The sequence below is a fragment of the Grammomys surdaster genome, unplaced genomic scaffold (assembly GCF_004785775.1).
Source record: "Grammomys surdaster isolate TR1022 unplaced genomic scaffold, NIH_TR_1.0 255, whole genome shotgun sequence".
Lineage (NCBI taxonomy): Eukaryota > Metazoa > Chordata > Mammalia > Rodentia > Muridae > Grammomys > Grammomys surdaster.
In genome coordinates, this window is record NW_021604696.1 from 10,832,654 (window position 1) to 10,855,116 (window position 22,463).

Genomic DNA, 22,463 nt, shown 5'->3' on the forward strand with positions numbered 1-22,463 from the left:
AAGACTAGTGAGTCCTAGTCTGCTCCAGAGGGAGTTTCTGTTCCAGGGATGGAAGTGGCTGTGCACATGGAGAGACTGTAGTGCAAAGTATTCATTCTGGAGTTTGGCATGTCTCAAGAACATAAATGAGTCCTTGAGTCAGATGTTGTGCTTCAAGATTATAGCACCAGGAAATAGGTGACATTATTGCCACGTATTAAGGAAGGACACTGGGGCTGGGAGAAGCCAAGAAACAGGCCTAAGGTCATATGACTGACGACAGGCATCTGTTTCATCATCTATCTATAATCAGATAGGCATTCCATTTCTCAGGTCTGTCTCCTTTCCTACTTGGCCTACCCATCAGCTTTACATACAGGCAAGGACATAACTTGTTATGACCCTTCAAAGAGCGAAGGTAGTGATCAGGTCCTAGAAGACAAGTAATGCCTTCTGTCAGACTGCTGTCATAAAACTGCAGTGTAGGTGGCTTAAGAACAGGGGTCTGTTTCTACTGCTGAGGAGGGAGGGAGTCAGGGTGAGGTGTGACTGGGTTCCAGAGAGAACCTCTGTCGCCTGTCTTTTGATACTTCCCTTGCTTGGCAGAGAGGGATCAGCTCTGTTTTCCTCATCTTAAAAAGTCACTAATTCCATTATAGGTTTCCAACCTCATGCCCACATCCAAACTTGTTTCCTTCCCCAAAACCTCTGACTTCCCAGTGATCTGTCACTGGGTCTGAGGTTGGACCTTCAACATTTGGATGCAGGGCAGGGAAGACAGAAACATAAGGAGGAAGGCTGATTAGAAAGAGCTTTGTAAAGTCCTTGAAGCCCGATGAGAATACGGCTGCTCCTTTGAGCTGAAGGGTAAGGTAAGCCCAGGGCACTCAAATGCTCTCTTGGATTGAACATCACAGGGCTTTGTACACAGTTTCCTTCTTCACTGCCCCAAACAATGACATTCTGGATGCTGCTGCCATCAAACTTTACAGTACTATCTCAGACACTCCTTGATTTCCAGGGAGATGTGTCCTGATGAAGCATCGTGTGTTGGAAATGCTCACCATTCTAGCTGAGAACCACGGCCAGCTGTAGGTCCTGGTTGTGTTCCCTCTGTGAAGACAGACCTGATTGGAAACTGTAGCTGGCTCATACTGCAGACTATCGGTGGAGACGATCCATGATCCATGCTGCTTTCATTAGCCTAGCGAAAGATCAGATTACCAGATCTACTGGCTCCAGACTTGATTAAAGTTGGGAAATTTCAAGTAAGACCATTGCATGTCAGGGACCAGACATTCCCATAACCCCAGCTACTGCCATTACTGCCTCCAGTACTGCAAAGCCCTCTGTTCCAGAGTTGGATATGGCTCCATTTCCACCGTCAATCTTCTTAGGAGCCATTAATGGGATCATAGGCACTTATACCTGAATATTCTCTTCTCTTCAGGAAGAAACACAGGCTTCCTCAGGCCAGAATGAAGGAAAAGGGTTACTCTCCCTCCTGCCCAACAGGCATCCTCCTTGACACCTTGGCTAGTTTTACAGCAGGGAGATTACTAGTCACCGGGTCTCTCACTGCACCTTTGGCCATGTGGATGATAGTAGGTGACAGCCTGAGCTGGGTCAGCCAGCTCAGATGTGGACACATTGTACAGACTGTCCTGCCTTGGGGCAGATGCTCCTGTATTTTTAGTCCTGTTTGTCACTGCCAAGACAAGCAGTTCAAGGACATGAGGTATTTTACTGCCCTCCATGACAAGCGTCTTGCCTCAGACTGGAGTTCCTTGTTTGTGCTGGAGGGAGGTGAAGCTATGGCTTTGCTTTGGCCTCCTTGGCAGCATTTGGAGCTCCTAAAGTTGTGCTGGACATGTTTTATTGGATGAACTATCTCTGTGTCCATCAGAGGCACACACATACACACACACACATACACACACACACATACACACACACACACACACAGGCATATGTGTATGTATTCCCACATGCGTACACACACACACACAGAGGCACACACAGGCATATGTGTATATATTCCTATATGCACACACACACACACAAACACACACGCACACACACACACACACACACACACACACACACACACATACAGACTTCCACATGCACAATACCACTGTACAGAATTCATTGTCCAAGTTGTTTAACAATCTTCACTGATCCTGCCTCATAATTTCATAACCAATGTTTGCTCATGCTTCCTTCTTATGCTAGTTTGGAATGTGTCTTTGGTTTTACTCAAGGCACGGGCCCCTTGGTATCCGTTGAGATCTGAATGTGCAGTGCCTGATGCTGTTTGTGCTATGTACGTGTTAGGAACACCAGGGAGACATAACGACCAGCCTTCCATCTCGCCTGCACTCTTATTAATGAGTTAGATGGTCTCTACTAAGGTGGGGACTCTCTTTCTCTGTGAGGAACAGTGGAGTGCTTGCCAAATGAAAGCTAAACACACCACACAGAGGAGAACATACAGAAGCAAATGCGAGATGATACAGAAAGCATCAGGTACATTCAGGCTTGATGACTTTTAATCCAGATCTTCTTGAATAAAACTACTAAGTAAATATGTAGTGAAAGCAACTGCCATGATAAAATCTTATTTGGATCGGGAAAATCAACTCCAGAATCACCACTTCTCTAGCACATTTTTAGACTGACCCCTGACTCTCCTGCATCACAACGCCTGTCCACACAGCATTGGGATGCCAACCTACCTCTTCACTTGTATGTATACCTCTAAGGTTAGAGACAGATACATATTTAGATGTGATTGTAGACATACACACACCAAACATCTGGAGAAGCTGACTCCATTATTTGTCCATGACAAATATGTTAGTGTCCACTTTGTTATTGTCAAGAGCATTTTATTACAAGGTATAAGAGATAGATATAACCACAGCCTAATATTTGAAGACTTAAGTTCATGTAGCCACTCCTCCGAAATGTTCCTACTGCATGTTAAGGCCTAGGTAAAATGTTAAGGCCTAGGTCATTGTTACCTGGTTAGCCTGCCATTAGTAGGAAAATTTCTCATATGCTTCTGCTGTTACTAGGAAAATTTCTCATGTCCAAGTTGATTACATCTTCTGTTCTGTGCCCTGACAAACCAATCATGATAGAAGTCAGTAGAACTGCAGAGAGGTGTATGTTGATAATTGCTTAATAGTCTCCTCTGCTTAATCATGGTATAATTCTCATGACTGCTTTGGTAGCATACGAAGTGGTACCAGCTACATATGTTCACAGAGTGGATGCATTGTTGAGGTTCAGGAATTGTCTCACAAACACATGAATTCCAATCTCAATCAGACAGTGATAGGTTATAGAGCCCCAGGACTGATCAGGGCCACCATTTATATTCAGAAACTGAACCGTGACCCCGAGGTCCTACAAGGCTTTTTAAGCCTGAGACCTACAAACATCTGTGCTAAGTTATTCCACCAAGTAGTATTTAGGGATAAGGGATTTCTTTAGGAAATGTGTGTGCTATCTGGCTTCCATTGGTTGAGGTATTCAACTGTGGCAGGACACTTGCCTTGTCTAACACTCATGTCTTAACCAGGATGTCAGTTACCCACATACACGTCTCTTTCTGCCAAGTAGGATGTCAATTCCCCAGGGAGGTCTTGGGAACTTAAACTTTACTTGACCACTACTCAAAATAGAGGTCTTATTCCAAATAATTTTTTATGTTTGTACAGGTAGCTCCCTTATGTTGGGGTCCATCCCAGGGGCAGCTTATAAAGGCAAATTTGTTTGGTATTGGATATAACTCTCTCTATATATATGTATGTGTATGTGTATGTGTATATGTGTATATGTGTATATGTGTATATGTGTATATGTGTATATATATGTGTATATGTGTATATATGTACATATATATGTATATATGTATAATGTATGGTATTGGATACATAGAGCTTATGTTTTCAGTTTGCTTTCTGTTGATGATCCTTTATTATCTTAGATTTACTTTAGTTAGCAACCACTGATCACTCTCTTCCCAATTCCACATAGCAAGTTATTATTATGAAGAATCATTTGAATTCAGGATTAAAGAATGGCACTTGTAAAAACAACATAGTTTAATGTGTCAAAGAAACAGGAAGATGTCAAAGAGATAGGAAGTTTCAGAGAATTCTACCAGATGCTTGAAGGCATGCACATCAGAACTTTAGAAGCACAGGCAGAAAATTAAGTGTATGACAAGTTCACCTATGATCCTTCCTGAAGACTTTTTTTTTTTTCTGCTTGGTTAAAATCCCAGGCAGGTAGTGCCTCTAACTACTCTGAATGTGTACCAACCAAAACCAAATCCAAAATCAGTTCATACCGGGCCCTCAGTGTCTGTGGCCGTATTTACCATGGTAGCATCACATGCCTCCAGTGAAGCTGAGTTCTCAGCACATGCATGCATATTTCACTGTTGGTGCTATCATGCCAGGAAATGCCAGCCAGCACTACCTGTAGTGCCTCAGCTCAGGGTCGAGGCTCTTAGACATCATGAATCGAGGTGGTTTGGTTTTGTTGTTTTTGCTGCTATTTGTTTGACTATAAACGTAAAGTTTTCTGCTCTCACAAAAGCTTAATAGTTTAGTATTTCCTCCCTTGTCAGTATCAAGTTAGCATGCCTTTGGGGTGTGTGCCATCAGAAAATTTGATTTAGCTGAAATACCAATTTGAGTAGTTGCCTGAATTTCATTTAAAAGAATGTTAAATGAATTTTAGGTAGAAATTAGGATAAAATTCCAAAGAAGTTTTGAAGTGGCCATGAACATATTTCTTTTTACTTTTTTTATTATTACTTTTGCTTATGTGCCATCTTCATGCTTGATAACTATAAGATCAAAATAGTGATCAACTCTGAAAAGCACTGAAGATTCTCTAATACTGGAATATCAAATATCCAGTCAAGATTTAAATTTTTATTCAAAAAGTGAACAGGCACACTTATCTCATTAGCATGGAAACTGGTTTTTATCTTTAATAAATGGTAAAAATAATACATATACCCCAAAATTTCCTTATTTCCTTCACACAGATTTCGAGACAGGCTTCATGTAGTCCAGGCTATGTGCTTGAACTTGCTATGTAGCCAGATTTGATCTTGAACTTACGATTTTCCTGCTTCTACCTCCTAAGTGCTAACATTAGAAAAAGATTCCACCATGCCCAGTTTATGTCACATTGGGATTCAAACCTAATACTTGGTGCATGGTAGACAAACGCCCTACCAACTAAGCTGTATCACCCTAAGGAATTCTATTAAAACAAACCTCTTAGCAATCTATCACTAGTAAATGTCTGGTTTGTATATTCCTATATACGATGGTTGCATAAAAGTTTCTCTGGATAAAAGGAGTCAGAGTGGAAACTTTTAAGATGCCTTGCAATCTGTCCTTTGAGAGGCTCTACTCAGCAGCTGACTCAGACAGATGTAGATAACCACAGCCAAACAGTAGATGGAGCTTGGGGACTCTTATGGAAGAACAGGAGGAAGATTGTGAGCCCTGAAGGGGATAGGAGCTCCACAGGAAGACCAGCAGAGTCAACTAACCTGGACCCTTGGAGCTCTCAGAGTCTGAACCACCAACCAAAGAATATACAAGGACTGGACCTAGGCCTCCCCGCTCATATGTAGCAACTGTGCAGCTTGGTCTTCATGTAGGTCCCGAACAACTGGAACGGGGGCTTTCCTAAAAGCTGTTGCCTGCATGAAGGATATATTCTTCTAGCTGGGCTGCCTTGTCTGGCCTCAGAGGGAGAGGATACACCTAGCCTGCAGAGACTTAATGTCTCTGGTGGAGGTATACCCAGAGGGGCTTCCAATCTCACAGAGGAGAAGGGGAGGGGATGGAGAAAGGGATTGTGGCGGGGAGGGCAACTTGGAGAGATACTGCAATTGGGATGTAAAGTGAATAAATAAAATGTAAAATTTAATTTTAAAAAGAAGCCTTTGCAGTGTGACCTTCCAGTAGCTTTCATGTGTGAGTACAAACATCTTTCTCCTGAAGGAAAGACAGAGGCTTATGGAGCCCCAGCTGTTGATCCAAGGCTATCCATTGAGGTAGTAGTGATGAACACACGGGACACAGATTCTAATACCTATAATTTTCTACTACATTATATTGACAGCAGTTTGCTGTGTGTGTGTGTGTGTGTGTGTATGTATCTGTCTGCCTGTCCATCTGTCTGTCTATATATGTGCCTTGGTGTACAAGTACCTAAGGAAGCTAGAAGATGCTTTTGGATATGCGGAAGTTGGTTTCTAGAAGAGTTGTAAACCACTTGACTTGGGTACTGGGAGGTGAACTCAGGTCCCCTGGGAGAGCATCTGAGCAGCTGTGGACTATAGTTTTAAATCTCAATACTTAAATTCATTTTAAGGAACTTAGAGGGGAATGTGATGGTTCACTATATTCACAGATACTAATGATTTTTTCTTTCAAATTTTGATTCTTCATGTGTGATCTTGTTTTGAATCCTGTTGATCTCAAGAACTCCTTTCACGTTGGTACTTTGGAGGATGAGCCCGATGTGGCAATGCTTCATCCCTGGGTCACAGATGGCATCGTTTCCCACCCATTTTTCCAAGTTGTCCTTAGATGGAGAGTTGCAGGCTAAAGAATTTTTCCTTCTGGCACTTTAAAGTGTGCTAATCTACTGTGTTTTTCTAATAATTTCTTCTATCTTTTAGATTATAATTTTTTATCCTTTGTTCTTCATGATAACGAATCTGTGGTCACTGCTCCTTGTCTGTGACAGGGCACACTTTTCTCTCATTGGGTTTGTTCAAGATTGCTGCAGTTTTTTCGTCACTCTCTTGTTAACTGTCTAAGATCATTTCTTTGACCTTATGAACTTTGAAGTCTATAAATACATCTTTCCCCTCTGCTCCTGGGGTGTTGATCAGCTTTGCTTTATGAGTAACTTTGTTTCTTCATGAAAATCTCTTGCCTCTGCTTTAGAGGTTTCTATGGATACAAACATGAGAGCCTTCGATTCCTTCACACAAGTATCTAGAACTCCATTTGTTTTTCTCAGTGTCTGACCCTGTTTTTCATTCATATTAAACAATTTAATTTGCTTCATCCACAAAAGTCTCTCACTTTCCCTTCCTCATCTTCTTTGTGATGCTGAGTCCCTGTCGGGATTTTATATTTTCAGAAATTGTTACTGAAAATTCAGAAGGTCAGCTCAGTTTTGTTTGTCCCAGGTCCTATCCATTTCAAGAGCAGTCACCACAGTTCACAGAGCTCCTAATGCCAGCTTGAAATCTGTCCCAGAACTTAGCTCTCAGTGCCTTCGTGTTTGCTGACGCCTTGCCTGTTCCCTAAAGCATTGGTCAGAGTTTCGTGGTCCTGTTATATCAAAGAGCTTTAAGTTGTAGCCTAGATAGGTTTAAATATTATATTTTCTGGTTTCATATTTTAAAATATCCAGAAAACATTAACCTATCATTTCAACAGGAAATCACTGTTTTCATCCTGTCCTTCATGTTTATGGTAGCAGTTTCAATGTCAACTGAACTGTCAGAAGCCCTGAGTCCTGCACTTGGCACATCCTGCCTGGGGCTGCCGCTGGGTTGCAGAAGACTTCAAAACTTAATATTGTTCTCAAAGACCATCATGCTCCCTTGGTCATCTATGCATACAGAATGTGGGTGATAGGCTTGATGCTAGGGTAGGCTTCACAGTAGACTCGCAGTCTTTCCTTCATCCCCTCTCACGTGTAGATTTAGCTCCAGTCCAGTTTAGAGCTCAGTACTATGGGATAGCAATCTGTGATTGCGCTATGTGGAAAAACAAGAAACAAAAGAAAATAATTAACAAGGATTGTTTGGACAACCAAGATCCCCTTCCCAAGTTCCTCCGTACAAACCATGGATCAACTTCTCCATCTTGGGTGCTGTGCCTCGCTGGGGTATTCAGAGACACTTTTGGGGAATACATTGTGTTTCTTGACTACTGAATGTTTTGTCAACCTGATTACATCAGGCCTGGGAGCCATGGCCAAGTGTCAGCATTGAAAAGTAAGACGAAAGCTAACCTTGTCATCCCTGCAATCAAGGCTTGGTCACCTCCAACCTACAGCAGCCTTCCTTCCAACCAAACTGTGATGGCCATCTTGTCAGCTTCCTATAGTCCTGCCCTTCTTTTCTTAAGATTACTGGTGATTGACTTATTTATTCCTTGAAGGCAGGATTGAAGAAAAATACATTTTATTTCCCAATAAAGGGACTATATGTTCCATAAGAAAATTATAATTTGACTGATAGTTCTCACTGAGTCCACCCAGTTTACACAAACGAGAACTCACTTTAGCGGTTTTTGCCTTAGGGAAATGATGAATTTGTTTAATAGATTGGTAATTATCCAGCTCAAAAGTGATCATTAGCATGCCTTTTTTGTTTGATTACTATAAATCACTGGACCCACAATCCATTAATCACCAGCTGCACAGAGTACCTCTGCCCTGTCTGTCCTTGAGTAAGAGACTTCCAAACAATACCATTCCGACCCTCCCTTCCTGTAATACAAATATTTAACAAAAGCTACATTCCATACATGTCTGATTTTATATATCATATTTATATTCTTTTTCTGATACAAACTTTTCTTAATGCTGTCGCTTTTATTATCTTAAGAATCGTTTCCCTGAGAGCCACGGTCTTTATAGAAGTTAGCCCTTTGGTTAGGGTTATGAGGGGATTACCACTGAACAGATATCATCTTAGTGAGATTAATCCATGACTATAAACTACAGGGTTGACTTGCGTGTGACCCTTGGATAGCTGATGCGAATCGCTGATCTGTGGTCACACTGGGCAGATCCTTAAATATTCCTCTTTCCAAAGAGGAAAACGTGGTCAGAGAAATGAATTCCCTGCGGCACATTCAGAATGTGCATGTTGCAAATTCTGAGCAGGAAACATTACTGAAGTATGCCAAGATGGGTGTGGCTGAGCCTGGCTGCCTGCTAAGGATTCCTGCTCAAGATCAACCTTGGTTCACTGTGTGAGATTCTGCCCAGTGATGTCCCTGAATGAAATAAGTGATAAGGAACAAACTCTCTCTGTGACAGCCTGGAATAACCAGGGCTAATGTGTTTCTTTCATTGTTCTTGGGTTTCCAGTTTACCGTGGCTTCTGGGCGGTCCTGCTGCTCCTGGGTGTAGTGGCTGCCTTGACTGCGAGCTTTCTGATCATCTGTGCAGCTCCCTTTTCCAGTCACTTCCTTTATAAAGCTGGAGGAGGCTCATACATTGCCTCAGGTAGGTATAGCATGATTTCTAACCCTGTTCCCTATAGTTTTGTTTTATACATAGGTCTAGAGTTCAGACTTTTATTAATAGCAATACCATGATGCTAAGATACTGGAGTTCCTGTATGCTCATTATATCCCTGGTACTTTCTCCAAACTTCACATTTTCTATGAGCTGACAGCCATTGCCTAATGAATGTAAACACCATGTAGACAGAAAGTAGACGTGTAGACAAATGTAATCACCAAGGCTAATGATTCACTCTGATGTCTGTAAGAGATAACAGTCTACTATTTTTCATCTGTGATGATACCTTCTATACCATACCATAATACATAAGTGGGAGGCTGATATTGACAATGACCACATTTCTAGAGCGGAAGGTAGTGTCTCAGCTAGGGTTCCTATTGCTGTGATGAAACACTGTGACTAAAGTCAACTTGGGAAGGAAATAAGATTATTTCACTTAGGCTTTCATGTCAGAGTCCATCGCCAAAGTAAGTCAGAGCAAGATCTGAAGTAGATACCATGGCAGGATACTGCTTATGACTTGCTCCCTATGGCTTGCTCAGCCTGCTTTTTTATATATCCGGGGACTACTGGTCCATGGGGTAGTATCACCCAGAATGGGCTAAATCCTCCATTATCAAATACTAATTAAGAAAATGCCCCGCAGACTTGCCTGTAGGCCAGTCCTCTAGAGGCATCTTTTCAATTGTGCTTTCTTCTTGTTGGGTAACTCTAGCTCGTGTCAAGCAGACAAAGAAGAGAAAACATAACAACAACAACAAAAACCAACAGGACATAGGGACTTGAGCATGTATGACCAAATTCAACATGTTAATGCTATATTCTGCCATCATGAGAACCGAGTGTTTCCATGTGAGGCCATATTGAAGGCTATGGGGAAAGAACTGACGGGTAGCTCTGCTATCTTTAGAATCAATGCATGGCAGCCCATAATGCTGTCCTTCAACATAATCAATGACCAGTCATCAATACATAAGCCCTGTTTACATAAGCCAGTGCTTAGCTCTTCATAGTGAAGATATGTAAAGATTACACATGGTTCCTTGGCTGACACGGCATTGTTCTGGGGAGCAGCCCATTTAACTGCTTCTATCCTTTTTTCTGATGCTTTTCTTTAGCTGGATGCATATGCTAGAGCTCATGGCTGTTTAATCTTTTCCTGTCTTTACTAAGAACCCACATAATTTTTAAGTATATAATTCAATGGAATTTTTAGTACATTCATGGTCTCATACAAATATCACTACTATATGATTTCAGAATATTTTAATTGTATTGCAAAGAAACTCCATTTCCATCTACATGAAACTACTAATCTATCTGTTTCTGTGTATTTGCTTATTTGGGATATTTTATGTAAAGGATATTCCATGTTTTTTGGAAGAGTTTTTTTTTTAAATGCCATTTTCCTCCAAGCTGGGACAATGCCTATCCTGAAAGCTATGAAAGTAGGTGATTATGAGAATAGATTCTCTTGCTTTTAAATTTCTTGATAGCTCACGTAGTTATAAAATATGTATGCATGATTTTGCAAGGAAACTAACATTACAGGAAATAAAACTTTAAAGTTCATTGTATTGTTCGGGGCAGGAAAGGCCACGTGTTCAGAGATGACCAAAGTTAACTTTCCACTAGAAATTTCTACCACAAAATTCAGACTTTAAGCAACAGTGATGTCAACAACTTGTGTTAAAATTGAACACTATCAACAGAAGAACTTTAAAATCTTACACCTGTCTATTACCAGTAGTTTAACAATTTTATCCTTTCAAATTTACATGACAAAATGGAGAACCGTGAGAAACACAGGCTGCTTTTCTCGTCCTAGATTCATCATGCAGGAGTGATTTCCTTGTGCCATGTGAACTGCCGAGTCGCACTGAGTTGAGTTTTGAATACTTCATTTAGTTAGATTTCATAAATTTCAAAATGAGGAAGTTTCAGTTTATGGGCCGAAGGTTCCAAATTCCCATTCTTCCTAGGGCTTTTCAGATCATCGCTTTCTTGACTCTCTCAGGGGGCCTTGTTCCTTAACTGTGCTCTGCCAGGCACTTAAGAACAGGTGTAGCTCGGTCTCAGGGTAGTGTGGCCAATTCACCAATGCCACAAACAGGACTGAGTGTTTATTTGGGCAGATGAACCTTAGGGAAGGGCTCAACCGAATTCCAAACAGTCATTCCGGGCGTGTACACATACAGACGCTCTTTGTCATCAGCAGAAGCCTGTGTGGGGTGTTCCATGCTTGGCAGAGGGACATTGAAGTTGCAGCTGTCGGGTGGACAAAGGGTTGGTCCATGATATCTTCATGCTGTACCAACTCAGGGCAGGGCCCAGAGAGCAGTGTAGGCTTACCCTGTACTTGATCCCCTGGGGCAGAAAAGACTGGTTTGGAAGACCATAGAGTCTGTGGCTTCTCTTCTATCAGAAGCTCAAGGATTGAGCAAAAGTTACCTGTGCTTTCTTCCTAGGAAGTCACATTTATTTCTGCCTGTGATAGGAGCCCCCACAGCAACCTCATACTGGAGACGCTCTATGTTCAGGAAGAAGTGATCAGCGCAGAAAACAGAAGCCTGTGGGTTTAGCTCAGAGGCTCCTTTCCCTCAGCTGAGACTGAACCTAAGGTTCACAGAAGGGTACTCTGCAAATCTTGTCTAGCCACACTCTTCCATATAAGGAACAGGAGAAAGTATGTGGAAGAGGCTCTGGTCAGAGCAGAAGGTGACAAGAGACCAGAGCAGGAAGGGATTAGGAAGGAATCTGCTGACTATGAAAGTCTGTGAACAGCACCTATGCCTGTCAACTATAGAGCACTCTGTATGAGGAGACCAGCTGGGAATAAAGAAGTGGCTATGGTGCCTTTGCTAAAGTCACTTTCAGACATGACTTTCCTACTGTGCAAGAGGTGGGTCGGCTTTCAGAACAGGCCAGAAGCTGAGCTTCCTAACAGGAAGTGCGGTATTTCCCAAAGCCCAGGGCTCTGTTTTCACTCTGAGCACTATTGTGCTGGAGACTGTTAAGGAGAGAGTGTTTGATAGAAGCTGTGTTCAGATGTGTGCCTGTCTCATGGCCTTGGAGCAGAAAAAGCTCCCCAGCTGATCATCTGCAGAGCTACATTTAAGATGTCCCCAGAGTAGCCCTGTTAGGGAAACATGAAGACTTCATGACCCTCTTGCTCCTTCAAGTGGTGCCTCCATGGTACCTTCAGTGGCTTTATGTGGGACCGTGCCTATACATGGATTCTAAGTGCTGATACTACTGTTACCTGGCAAAGCTTTCCTAAATTGCACTTCCTGCTATCCTGGGTCTGACATTTTGCACAAATGTCACATAGGAGCTAAAGGAAGTCAGCCTCACCCAACCCTATACGGGAAAGATCTGCAAAGATTTTTGTATTTTTCATTAATTAGTTAATTAATTTACTTTACATTTCAATGACAGCTTCCCCTCCCTCCTCTCTTCCCAACCTCTTCCTCCCCAAGACCTTTTCCCATTCTTCTCAGAAATGAAGAGCCTCCCATGGGTATCAATCTTCCTTGGCATATCAAGTTGCAATAGAACTAGGCACACCTTCTTCTATTGAGGCTAGACAAAGTGGCCCAGTTGGGGGAAAGGGATCCAAAGGCAGGCAACAGGGTGAGAGACAGCCCCTGCTCCTGCTGTCAGAGGTCCCACATGAAGGCCAAGCTGTACATGTGTTATATATGCGCAGAGGGCCTTGGTCCATTCCATGCATGCATGATCCCCGGTTGGTGGTTCAGTCTCTGTGAGCTCCTACGGGCCCAGGTTAGTTGCATCTGTGTGTTTTCTTGTGGTGTCCTTGACTTCTCTGGATCCTACAATCTTTCCTCCTTCTTTTCCAAAAGCTTCCCCAAACTCCACCTAATGTTTGGCTGTGGGTCTCTGCATCTGTTTCCATCAGTTGCTGGGTGAAGCCTCTCTGATGACAGTTATGCTAGGCTCCTGTCCCTACACATCTTGAAGGCAGGGCAAATTGTGGGTCGAAGGTTTTGTGGCTGGGTTGGTTTCCCCATCCTTCCATTGGAAATCTTGCCTAGTTACAAGAGATAATTGTTTCCAGTTCCATAATCCTCATTGCTAGGAGTCTTAGTCATCGATTCCTGGGACTTACCATTTTCCTAGCTTTCTAGCTCATCCCAGAGATGCTGACCCATCAATGATTCCAGTTTTCTCTCCCTCTGTCCTCCCCACACATCCCATGGACATTTCCTCACCCTCTCTCCCACCCAGTTCCCTCTCTCCATCCATCCCTGATGTCTATTTTATTTCCCCTTCTCAGTGAGAGTCAAGCACCCTCCCTTGGCCTCTCCTTGTTGCTTAGCTTCTTTGGGTCTGTGGATTGTAGCTTGACTATAGAGCCTGTACTCTATGGGTAATATCCACTTATGAGTCCATACCATATTTGTCTTTCTGGATCTAAGTTACCTCACTCAGAATGATCCTTTCTGGTTCCATCCATTTGCCTGATAATTTCATGATGTCCCTGTGTTGATAGCTGAATAGCTTTCCATTGTGCAAACAAGCAACAGTTTCTTTATCCAGTCTGCATTTGATAGACATCTTGGTTGTTTTCAGTTCCTGGGTATTATGATAAAGCTACCATGAGCATAGTGGAACAAGTATCCTTGCGGTATGGTAGGGTATCATTTGGGTATATTCCCAGGAGTGGTATAGCTGGGTCTTCAGTAGAGTTATTCCCAATTTTCTGAAAAACTGCCAAAATTGATTTCCAAAGCAGTTGTACAAGTTTGCAGTCCCACCAGCAGTGGAGGAGTGTTCCCTTGCTGCACATACTGGACAGCATGTGCTGTCATTTGAGTTTTTGATCTTAGCCATTCTGATTGATGTGAGGTGGAGTCTCAGAGTTGTTCTGATTTGCATTTCCCTGGTGGGTAAGGCTGTTGGACATTTCATTAGGTGCTTCTCAACCATTAGAGAGTCCTCTGTTGAGAAGTCTCTGCCATTTGAACTGCGTTACTTGGTTTGTTGATGTCTAATTTCTTGAGTTCTTTATATATTTTGGATAGCATCCTAGATTTCTCCTGGACAGTCACTTCGTTAAGAAACAGTGAGTAGTAAGTCACTGAGGAATACCAAATTTGTTTTTTGTTTGTTTGTTTGTTTTGAAATTTTTGTTCCTTCCTTCCTTTCTTTCTTTCTTTCCTTCCTTCCTTATTTATTTATTTATTTATTTATTTATTTATTTATCCAACTTTTGTTTTTTAACTTCCTACACTTTCCCATCTTGTTAAATTCTCCTTGGTCCGGAGCACATTTTAGTATGGATCCACTGGGACAGTCACATTGATCTACGCTAAGAAGCCGCTCTACAAATAACTTTTGCTTCCTATAATGAGAGGGCTGGTGGGGAGGTGCAGGGGATTTGATTAACTAGAAAGGTAAAGCAGAAAACACCCTCCAGATGGATGGGTCCAAGTCTGAATTGCTTTGTATTTTTCAAAAATCCATGGTGATGAGACTGGGGAGACTGGTGCCATCTGGTGGACACTTGTGGTAAAACATGGTAGGCAAACATTCTGTCTAACTTCCAAGGTGGTGTGGTTCTCAACCTGGGGGTGGAACTACCCTTCAACAGAGGTCGCCTAAGGCAGTCAGAAAACACAGATATTTACATTACAGTTCATAATAGTTACAAAATTACCATTTTGAATACCAAGGAATATAACTTTATGGCTGGGGTGGAGGGGGGAGTGTCACCACAACATGAGGAACTGTATTAAAGGGTCACAGCATTAGGAAGGCTGAGAACTACCGCCCTAAGGTCTCAGAGCTGGAAGGAACCAAGAAGAGCTGATTTCTTTTTCTTCCAGACCAGTTGTGACACAGCAGGGTCACATGAGATTCTCTGATGCTGTAGAACACTTCAGAAAACATTCACTAGCCGTTAGCACTAACTCATGCCAAACCCTGATGATGATGGTGGTGGTGGTGATAGTGATGATGATGATGATGTTAGCTGATGCTTCTTAAGGATAACATGTTCCCAGCACAGTGCCGACTGCTGTGCCTCATCTCATTCCCCATGACCTCTTTCTTATACAAGATTTCATATGATCACCACTTACCAATAAAGTAACAGATGGAGAAGTGAGGAACATGCCCAGAGTTACTTCAAAGTGGGAAACTTTCAAGCCAGGGAAGTGTGATGAAAGCCAGGGTGGTCAGAATCCAGACTTGTGCCTTTTAAACACATCCTGACACTCAGTGGTTGTGAGTACAATCACCCTTAGAGTAACTCACCCTTGCAACTCGAATGCTTGTAGAGAACTCTCTGTTAATTCCCATTTCTCAATGTGGGTCATTGTGTTGAGCACATAGATGTTTAGTGATGAGAAGTATCATACGTGTTTGGGAAGCCCAGTATGTAGTACATAGGATCACGTGACCAGATAAAATCTTGACTCCAGAGAACTGAAAGAAAAAAAAAAGCAGCTAGTAGATTTGGGAAGTGGTAGAACATTGTGTGCAGTGGTGATTGTCAGTCAGGTAGATTGGTTGACTGGTTGTAAGTGCAAGGGCAGTTAGGACTAACTCAAAAGGCTGCAGAGGAGAAGTCTCAGAAAAGGAATGGAGAAGAGTCAAGAATGTTGGACACAGTGTATCAGTTGTTTTAAACTTCCAAAATAGGATAGAGCATCATTTGATTCTAAGAGAAAACAATAACCTATTAGTGTAAAGAAGAAACAACAAATTATTATAAAATACAATTTAACATATTTTAAAGGACATTTAGCTTGTTTGCCCAGAAAAGCAGTCTTAGTTTTAATGAATGCAATTTTTACGAAATCACTTAGAAAATGGTTTAGAATATAATGAGAAGTATTATCATCTAGCAAATGTGCAATTGGCAGACTTACCCTTTCTTTTTTTTTTTATCACATATAGAGGATTGAACTTGGCAGTAGAACTAGCGGTGAGAGAGGGTCAGCTTGTATGAGTCTCCCGTTGGCAGGGCACACACATCTTGTGGAAGTGCACAGAGGCCTCAAACACTGACATATTTTAGGTAATCAGGATGTCATTAAATCACATGATGACGGGCTTGTAAATGTTGTGGCATCTTAAGGTGATCATATGTAGTATGTTAATTTAAAATTTAACCTGCTATAGAAAGGGAAATTCCATCTGCATCGCTGACTGTTCTCAGGCAGCCAGCCCTGTGTCACCTAGTTCTTTCTCTTACCATAAATATTAATATTTTCAACAAAAGGCTAGAAGTGGTCCTAAAATATTGGTAGAACATATCTCCTTCCAAAGGAACCATAGCCAAATAGATACAGTGTGAGTAATGTTCTGATTTCTAGGTCAGAGATTAGTTCACAGGTGTTTTACAATGACACCTCCTTGTATTTCATACTAATTCATATGTTATTTTATGTTCTACAAGTCAGAAAAGTTTGAAGGACCCCAAAACAACTGATCACAAAATGACTCCCCCACCCCATGCTACAAACTTTAGACAACATAATTTGTCAATAGTACCACTGAGTGACCATCAAGAGCTCTGCTTAACGGTCAGGGTTAGTGTAGAATTTAGGTTGTATTCTGTTGCTTTTCAAGAACTGTACCTTTAGTTGGAGTGAGCAGGGCATCTAGGGTGTTGTGGTTGGAGAGAAGATAATTCAGCTGCTGCCAAGCATCAAGTGAAATCAGGGTCATTTTGTCAGTATGCCAGGAATTCCATAAGAGTTTATTGATATCCTTCCCCATAAAACTATTTGGCCTAAACAAATGCTATTTCAAAACTCTATGCGCCGGGCAGTGGTGGCGCATGCCTTTAATCCCAGCACTTGGGAGGCAGAGGCAGGAGGATTTCTGAGTTCGAGGCCAGCCTGGTCTCCAGAGTGAGTTCCAGGACTGCCAGGGCTACACAGAGAAACCCTGTCGTGAAAAACAAAAACAAACAAAAAACATCAAACAAAACAACAACAACAACAAAAAAACAAAAACAAAAAAACAAAAAAAGCTCTATGCATTTGACAGGGTAGCACAAAACAATTCATTTACTGTAGATTAATTCATAACAGTCCACACCTAGGATTCCTCAAATGTTCATATGCAGGTGAATGGATAAACAAGCTGGGAAACAAGCTGCCGTTTACTTCTAACATAAACTGTGGGTGGGGCCGGAGTTGTATATGCTTGGTGAAGAATGCCAGGAAACCCCACTGGCTGTAGGGCTTCACTGACAACATCTCCCAAAGTCTAATTCACAGTGAGACATACTTGGAAGAGGGGGGCTTGGATACTGAAAAGACATGCCAGATTTCTGCAAGTGATAAATATATTGTGGCTTCTGGATATTTACTCCCCCCCAAAAAAAACCCCCTCATCTATTCACACTTAAAAAGAATGAGAAAAAGAAAGCACACGGAATTAGAAAACACACCAAAATACCAGAGTCTAACATGACGTGGGAGCTAAGCTGCTAAATGTTTGTATGAAGATTGTTTGCATAATGTCTGAAAAAAAAGAAGAAGGCATTCAGTGTCTCCTTACAGACACTTGTGACACAGCCTCATGGTGAATTCATCTCATGATGAGTCACTGTTTCCACTACAAAGTGACAGTGGGGTGACTCACTTTTCATCTTTCTTCTGGGTGTACTGGCTAAGGAAATCTTGTCCATTGCTGTTCTTCCTAACAGGCCCATGGGCCCAGGCTTTTCTTTCTTTTTGTCCCTAGTGGAACGTTCTGCCAGCCTTTCAGACAGCTCTGCTTTGAGAGTCATTGTATCTCTCTGGAGCTTCTGGGAATGTGTTTCAGACTGAAGTGATCCTGTTTGGTCTTGACAGACATTTAGCTACTGTAGATCTCCTTTCTTCCTCCCTCTCCCCCTCCCTGTCTTCCTCTCTCTCCCTCCCATTCTCCCTCCTTTTTCCTCTGTCCCTCCCCTCTCCCTCCTCTTTGTTCTTTCTTTTGGGAGTTGTTTTGAATATCTTTGACTGGTCTGGTGACTCATTACATAACCAAACTTGAATTTGCAGCAAAGCTCGTGCCTCAGCATTCAATGCTGGTGACAGGCACGGGTCATCCTGCATTCTTAAATTTCATTTTCATCCTCTGAAAGGAATCACAAGCTAACCTGGGCCAATCACCCCCAGACTTTGCTGTGCTGGCCTTCTGGTTCTCTGTAGAGGTCCCTGATGGATTTTGCCCTATGTCTAAAGCATGTGAATCTCCAAATAGAGAAAAAAATCATTTGCCATGGTTCTAATTTTCTTTTTACCTCATCTTTCTTGGAAAGGGACTTTTAAAATTATGACATTGCATGGTTTTTCCTAAGTCCATTAAAAACTGAAGTGATTTGTCAATGAACTTGTCTATCAGTAACCAGAGAACTACCTTGGATTCATAATTCTTTGGAAGTAAGTCATCACCACCTTTCATTTAAATGAAGACACAGGAAATGTAGTTTTACAAGAACAGTTGAATATGAAGTTTATCATTTCAAGTCACTCACCAAAAATCTTTTCTAAAAAGTAATGTACACTGTATCAGTTACCTTTCTGCTACTACAGTAAAACATCATGACAAAAGTCTATGTATAAAAGAAAAGATTATTTTTTGCTTACATGTCCAGAGGGATATAAGTCTACCATGTTGTGGGGGCATAGTGGCAAGTGGCAGATGTGGTACCAGGAGCTGAGAGATCGCATCTTCAAATGCACCTGGAATGGGGGGGAGGGAAAGAGAGAAGAAGAAGAAGAAGAAGAAGAAGAAGAAGAAGAAGAAGAAGAAAGAGAGAGAGAGAAGAGATGTTTTGCTCTTTAATTCCATTCTCAGTGATGCTCCTCCTCCAACAAAGTCAGACCTTCTAAACCTCCCCCCAAATACCATCAAGGACCAAGTATTCAAATGCCCGTGACTATGAGGGACATTCTCTTTCAGTTTACCACACATACACACACTGCTAGATATGAGCATAAATCTTTGACAATTTCCCTTACTTCTTTAAAAGAAAAAGCCTTCATTTCTTTGCCTCAATTTCCTGCATTCAAATATGTTTCTTTTTTTTTATCACAGTGAGAAAGGTTTTATAGTAAATCCTTTTCTGCTTTGTTTGTGTGTGTGACACAGGACCAGCTTTCTTGTTATGTGGAGAATATTTTGGCCTTGAGGCCTTGGGCGAGTCCACAGGATGCTTATCCTCTCTCTGACTGTTCCCATCTTTGACAACTATGCTCAGTGTCCATCTGTAGCTGAATGTTATGCCCCTTGATTCTGGGAAGTGAGGGGATGGGCTTTTAAACTGTATTTAGGCATATAAAAGGAAATAATAACTTTGTGAGCTGATTGATTTAAAATGTACATGTTAACTGCCACTCGTACATGTTGTCTATGAGAATTTCTGTCTACTTTTTGGGCCACTAAATTCCTTATTCATTTTCAGCATGACGATAAATACCAATGGCCTTAGAGACCATTCCTTGATTTTTTTTCCTTTAGTGAGCTATTTAATAATTTTTAAAATTAGACTCCAGAAAACAGGTATTATAAAATTGAGCTGCAAATAAGTTTGCGCTTTTGAAATATATTTCATAATAATGCATTTAATAATGATTTTATTTTAAAACAATGACTGCCTAACCTTAGCGCTGATTTGTATCCTACTAAAGTCAGTGTGGCAGGTGGATTTGAAATGCAGCTCCTTTGCTACCCTAGCCTGTTAAGGGTTCACATTCCATAACAAAATCTTAGACTGTAAAGAGATAAGAGAGAGTTCATGTAAGCAGTGCTGTTGCATGGAGACATTCCATCTGCCAACTCACTGCGTGACTGCTTAGGAGGAGTCACAGTGTCCTACCAAAGGGACAAGAGACAGGGACATCTTTTCCAATGGATACACATGCTGCCTACCTCCCTTTTCACCATGTGCCTCCCAGCACATGTGACCACAGGCTTGCCCCCTCCACTGTCCCTTGAAGTCATTTTATTTTACTTGATATGGACTATCTTAAATTTTACACCAAAGTTGTAAGTGCGTTCATTCATCTCTATCCGTTATTCCTTTCTGCAACCATCCTATTAATTTCTTTTATAACAAAGGACCTGACCCAGGACTTTGGATTATGTTTACAAGTACCACATGAGTCTCCGTCAAACCAGATTTAGTTCTGCTTTGACTTTCAGGAACTTGGAATTTTTGAAGAGCAGAGGCCTATGGGTTCTTGAAATGGTGTTGGATTTGGTTGTGATGCCGTTTCAGGACCAGATTAGGCTCTGCCTTTTGATGTAGCACTCAGCCCATTCAGTGACATCACTATGCCCCCCTTCATTTTGACATAGATAACACTAGTGATATCAACTGTGATCACCTTGAAACTCGTGCCATTTGATAGGTTTCTTCAGCAAAAGTTACCCTTTGCTCCTTTAAAGTTAGGTTTGTAGAGGGTCTGAGCCTGTGGAGGTACTCACTGTTACATTGCTTCATCACACTCATTGCTACATTGTTTTACTGCACTATTGTTTCCCTGTGCTCATTGTCACATTGTTTCACAGCACTCATTGCCACATTGTTTTACTATTCCCACCTGCACACTCAGTACTTGTTACATTGTTTTATCACACTCACTCATTGTTACATTGTTTCACTGTACTCATTGTTACATTGTTTCATCATCTAGGTTTCTGATTTCTATCACCCACAGTCTGCTGCTATGAATTTGCTTCAATTAGAATTGATTTGTTTGATTAGTCTAGCTATATGTAGCAGCTACCTGACTCTCTTCTTGATCATAGACCTTGAACAGGTTCTCCTGACTAAATCTTACAGCATTAGCAGTTAACGCATTTCACCCCCCTCTCCCACCCCAGTTTATTGTTTATAATTTAATTGGTAGGGAGATACTGACTGTTTTGGCCCATGGGTAAGATAGAATCACAAACTGATTTCATATAAATTAAATAGACTGTGTTGATTTATGTCAATTAATGAACAGATTAAAAATTAAATAAATGAGTGTTTTAATGCTTTCATAGTGCAATTCTCCTCCAAATAACAGCATTGTTTAAGTACAAGTTATTTCTTATTAATAATCATCTACATTACTGCCCACAATGTACTTTTTAGCATTCAAAATCCAATCATGGCTTTTGAAAAGATGCATATAGGTGGCTGATTCTTCACAGAGGCAATTTAAATTTTTAGTCAGGATATCTGAAATATCTGAAAAAGAATATCTGCTTTTGTGATGGGAGGAAGATCAACACCATAGCCACAAATAACATGAAGAGCTGTCCAGTGCTTGTAGGAACCAACGAACGCTGCTGTGCATGTGCCCAAACCTTTACACTAACAGATAATCCTGTGTATGCAGTTGCGGTAAAATGTACTCTAAGGCACAGAGTCTCTGTTTGACTCCTGACTCATGACACAGCTACATTGTTGACCAAATCTCAGGTAAAGCCTTGTTAAAAGTTCGCTCTCTGCATCTGTTACATACGTGCGAGGAGGCCTAGGTCCAGTCCATGTATGGTCTTTGGTTGATGGTTCCGACTTTGAGAGCCACATGGGTCCAGGTTAGTTGACTCTGTTGGTCTTCCTGTGGAGTTCCTGTCCCCTTCAGGGCCCACATTCCTCTCTCTACTGTTTGAGTGTGGATGTCTGTGTCTGCATCAGCTGCTGGGTGGATCCTCTCAGAGGACACCATACTCCTGTCTGCAGGCAGAACAGAGTATCACTAATTGTTCTTCATGTGGGTTTCCAACAGCTGGAGTGGGGGCTACCCCAAAAGCTGCTGGTTGTATATGAGATATGTTCTTCTAGCTGAGCTGCCTCATCTGGCTTCAGTGGGAGAGGTTGTACTCAGTCCCACAGAGACTTGAAGTGCTAGGGCAGAAGGATACCCACGGGCATTCTCACTTGCTCAGAGGAGATGGGAAAGGGGTGTGGGGAGGATTGTGGGAGGCATTGACGGGGAGGGGCCGGTGAGCAGGATGGAAAGTGAATAAGTAAAAAGTTTGCTCTCAAGCTACATCTCCGCTGTTTCTCAGATACAGTTGTTACTAGTGGAGGTTGCTCCATCCTGTGGGCCAGCAGATGCACTTAATCACTATAGATCACAGCTTGAAGAGCTTGCCTTATTAGGGAGACATCTTGGTTAATTTCACATTGATCT

General features: G+C 41.7%; 1 protein-coding gene across 1 annotated transcript in view; it reads left to right on the forward strand.

Moving 5' to 3' along the window:
• The window catches only part of Tmem182 (transmembrane protein 182), a 45,263-nt gene that overhangs the window by 17,955 nt on the left and 4,845 nt on the right, over positions 1-22,463 (forward strand). Inside the window, exon 4 of the mRNA XM_028775511.1 lies at positions 9,145-9,282. Within this exon, the coding sequence (XP_028631344.1) occupies positions 9,145-9,282 (138 nt within the window). The remainder of the gene's footprint in view (positions 1-9,144; positions 9,283-22,463) is intronic.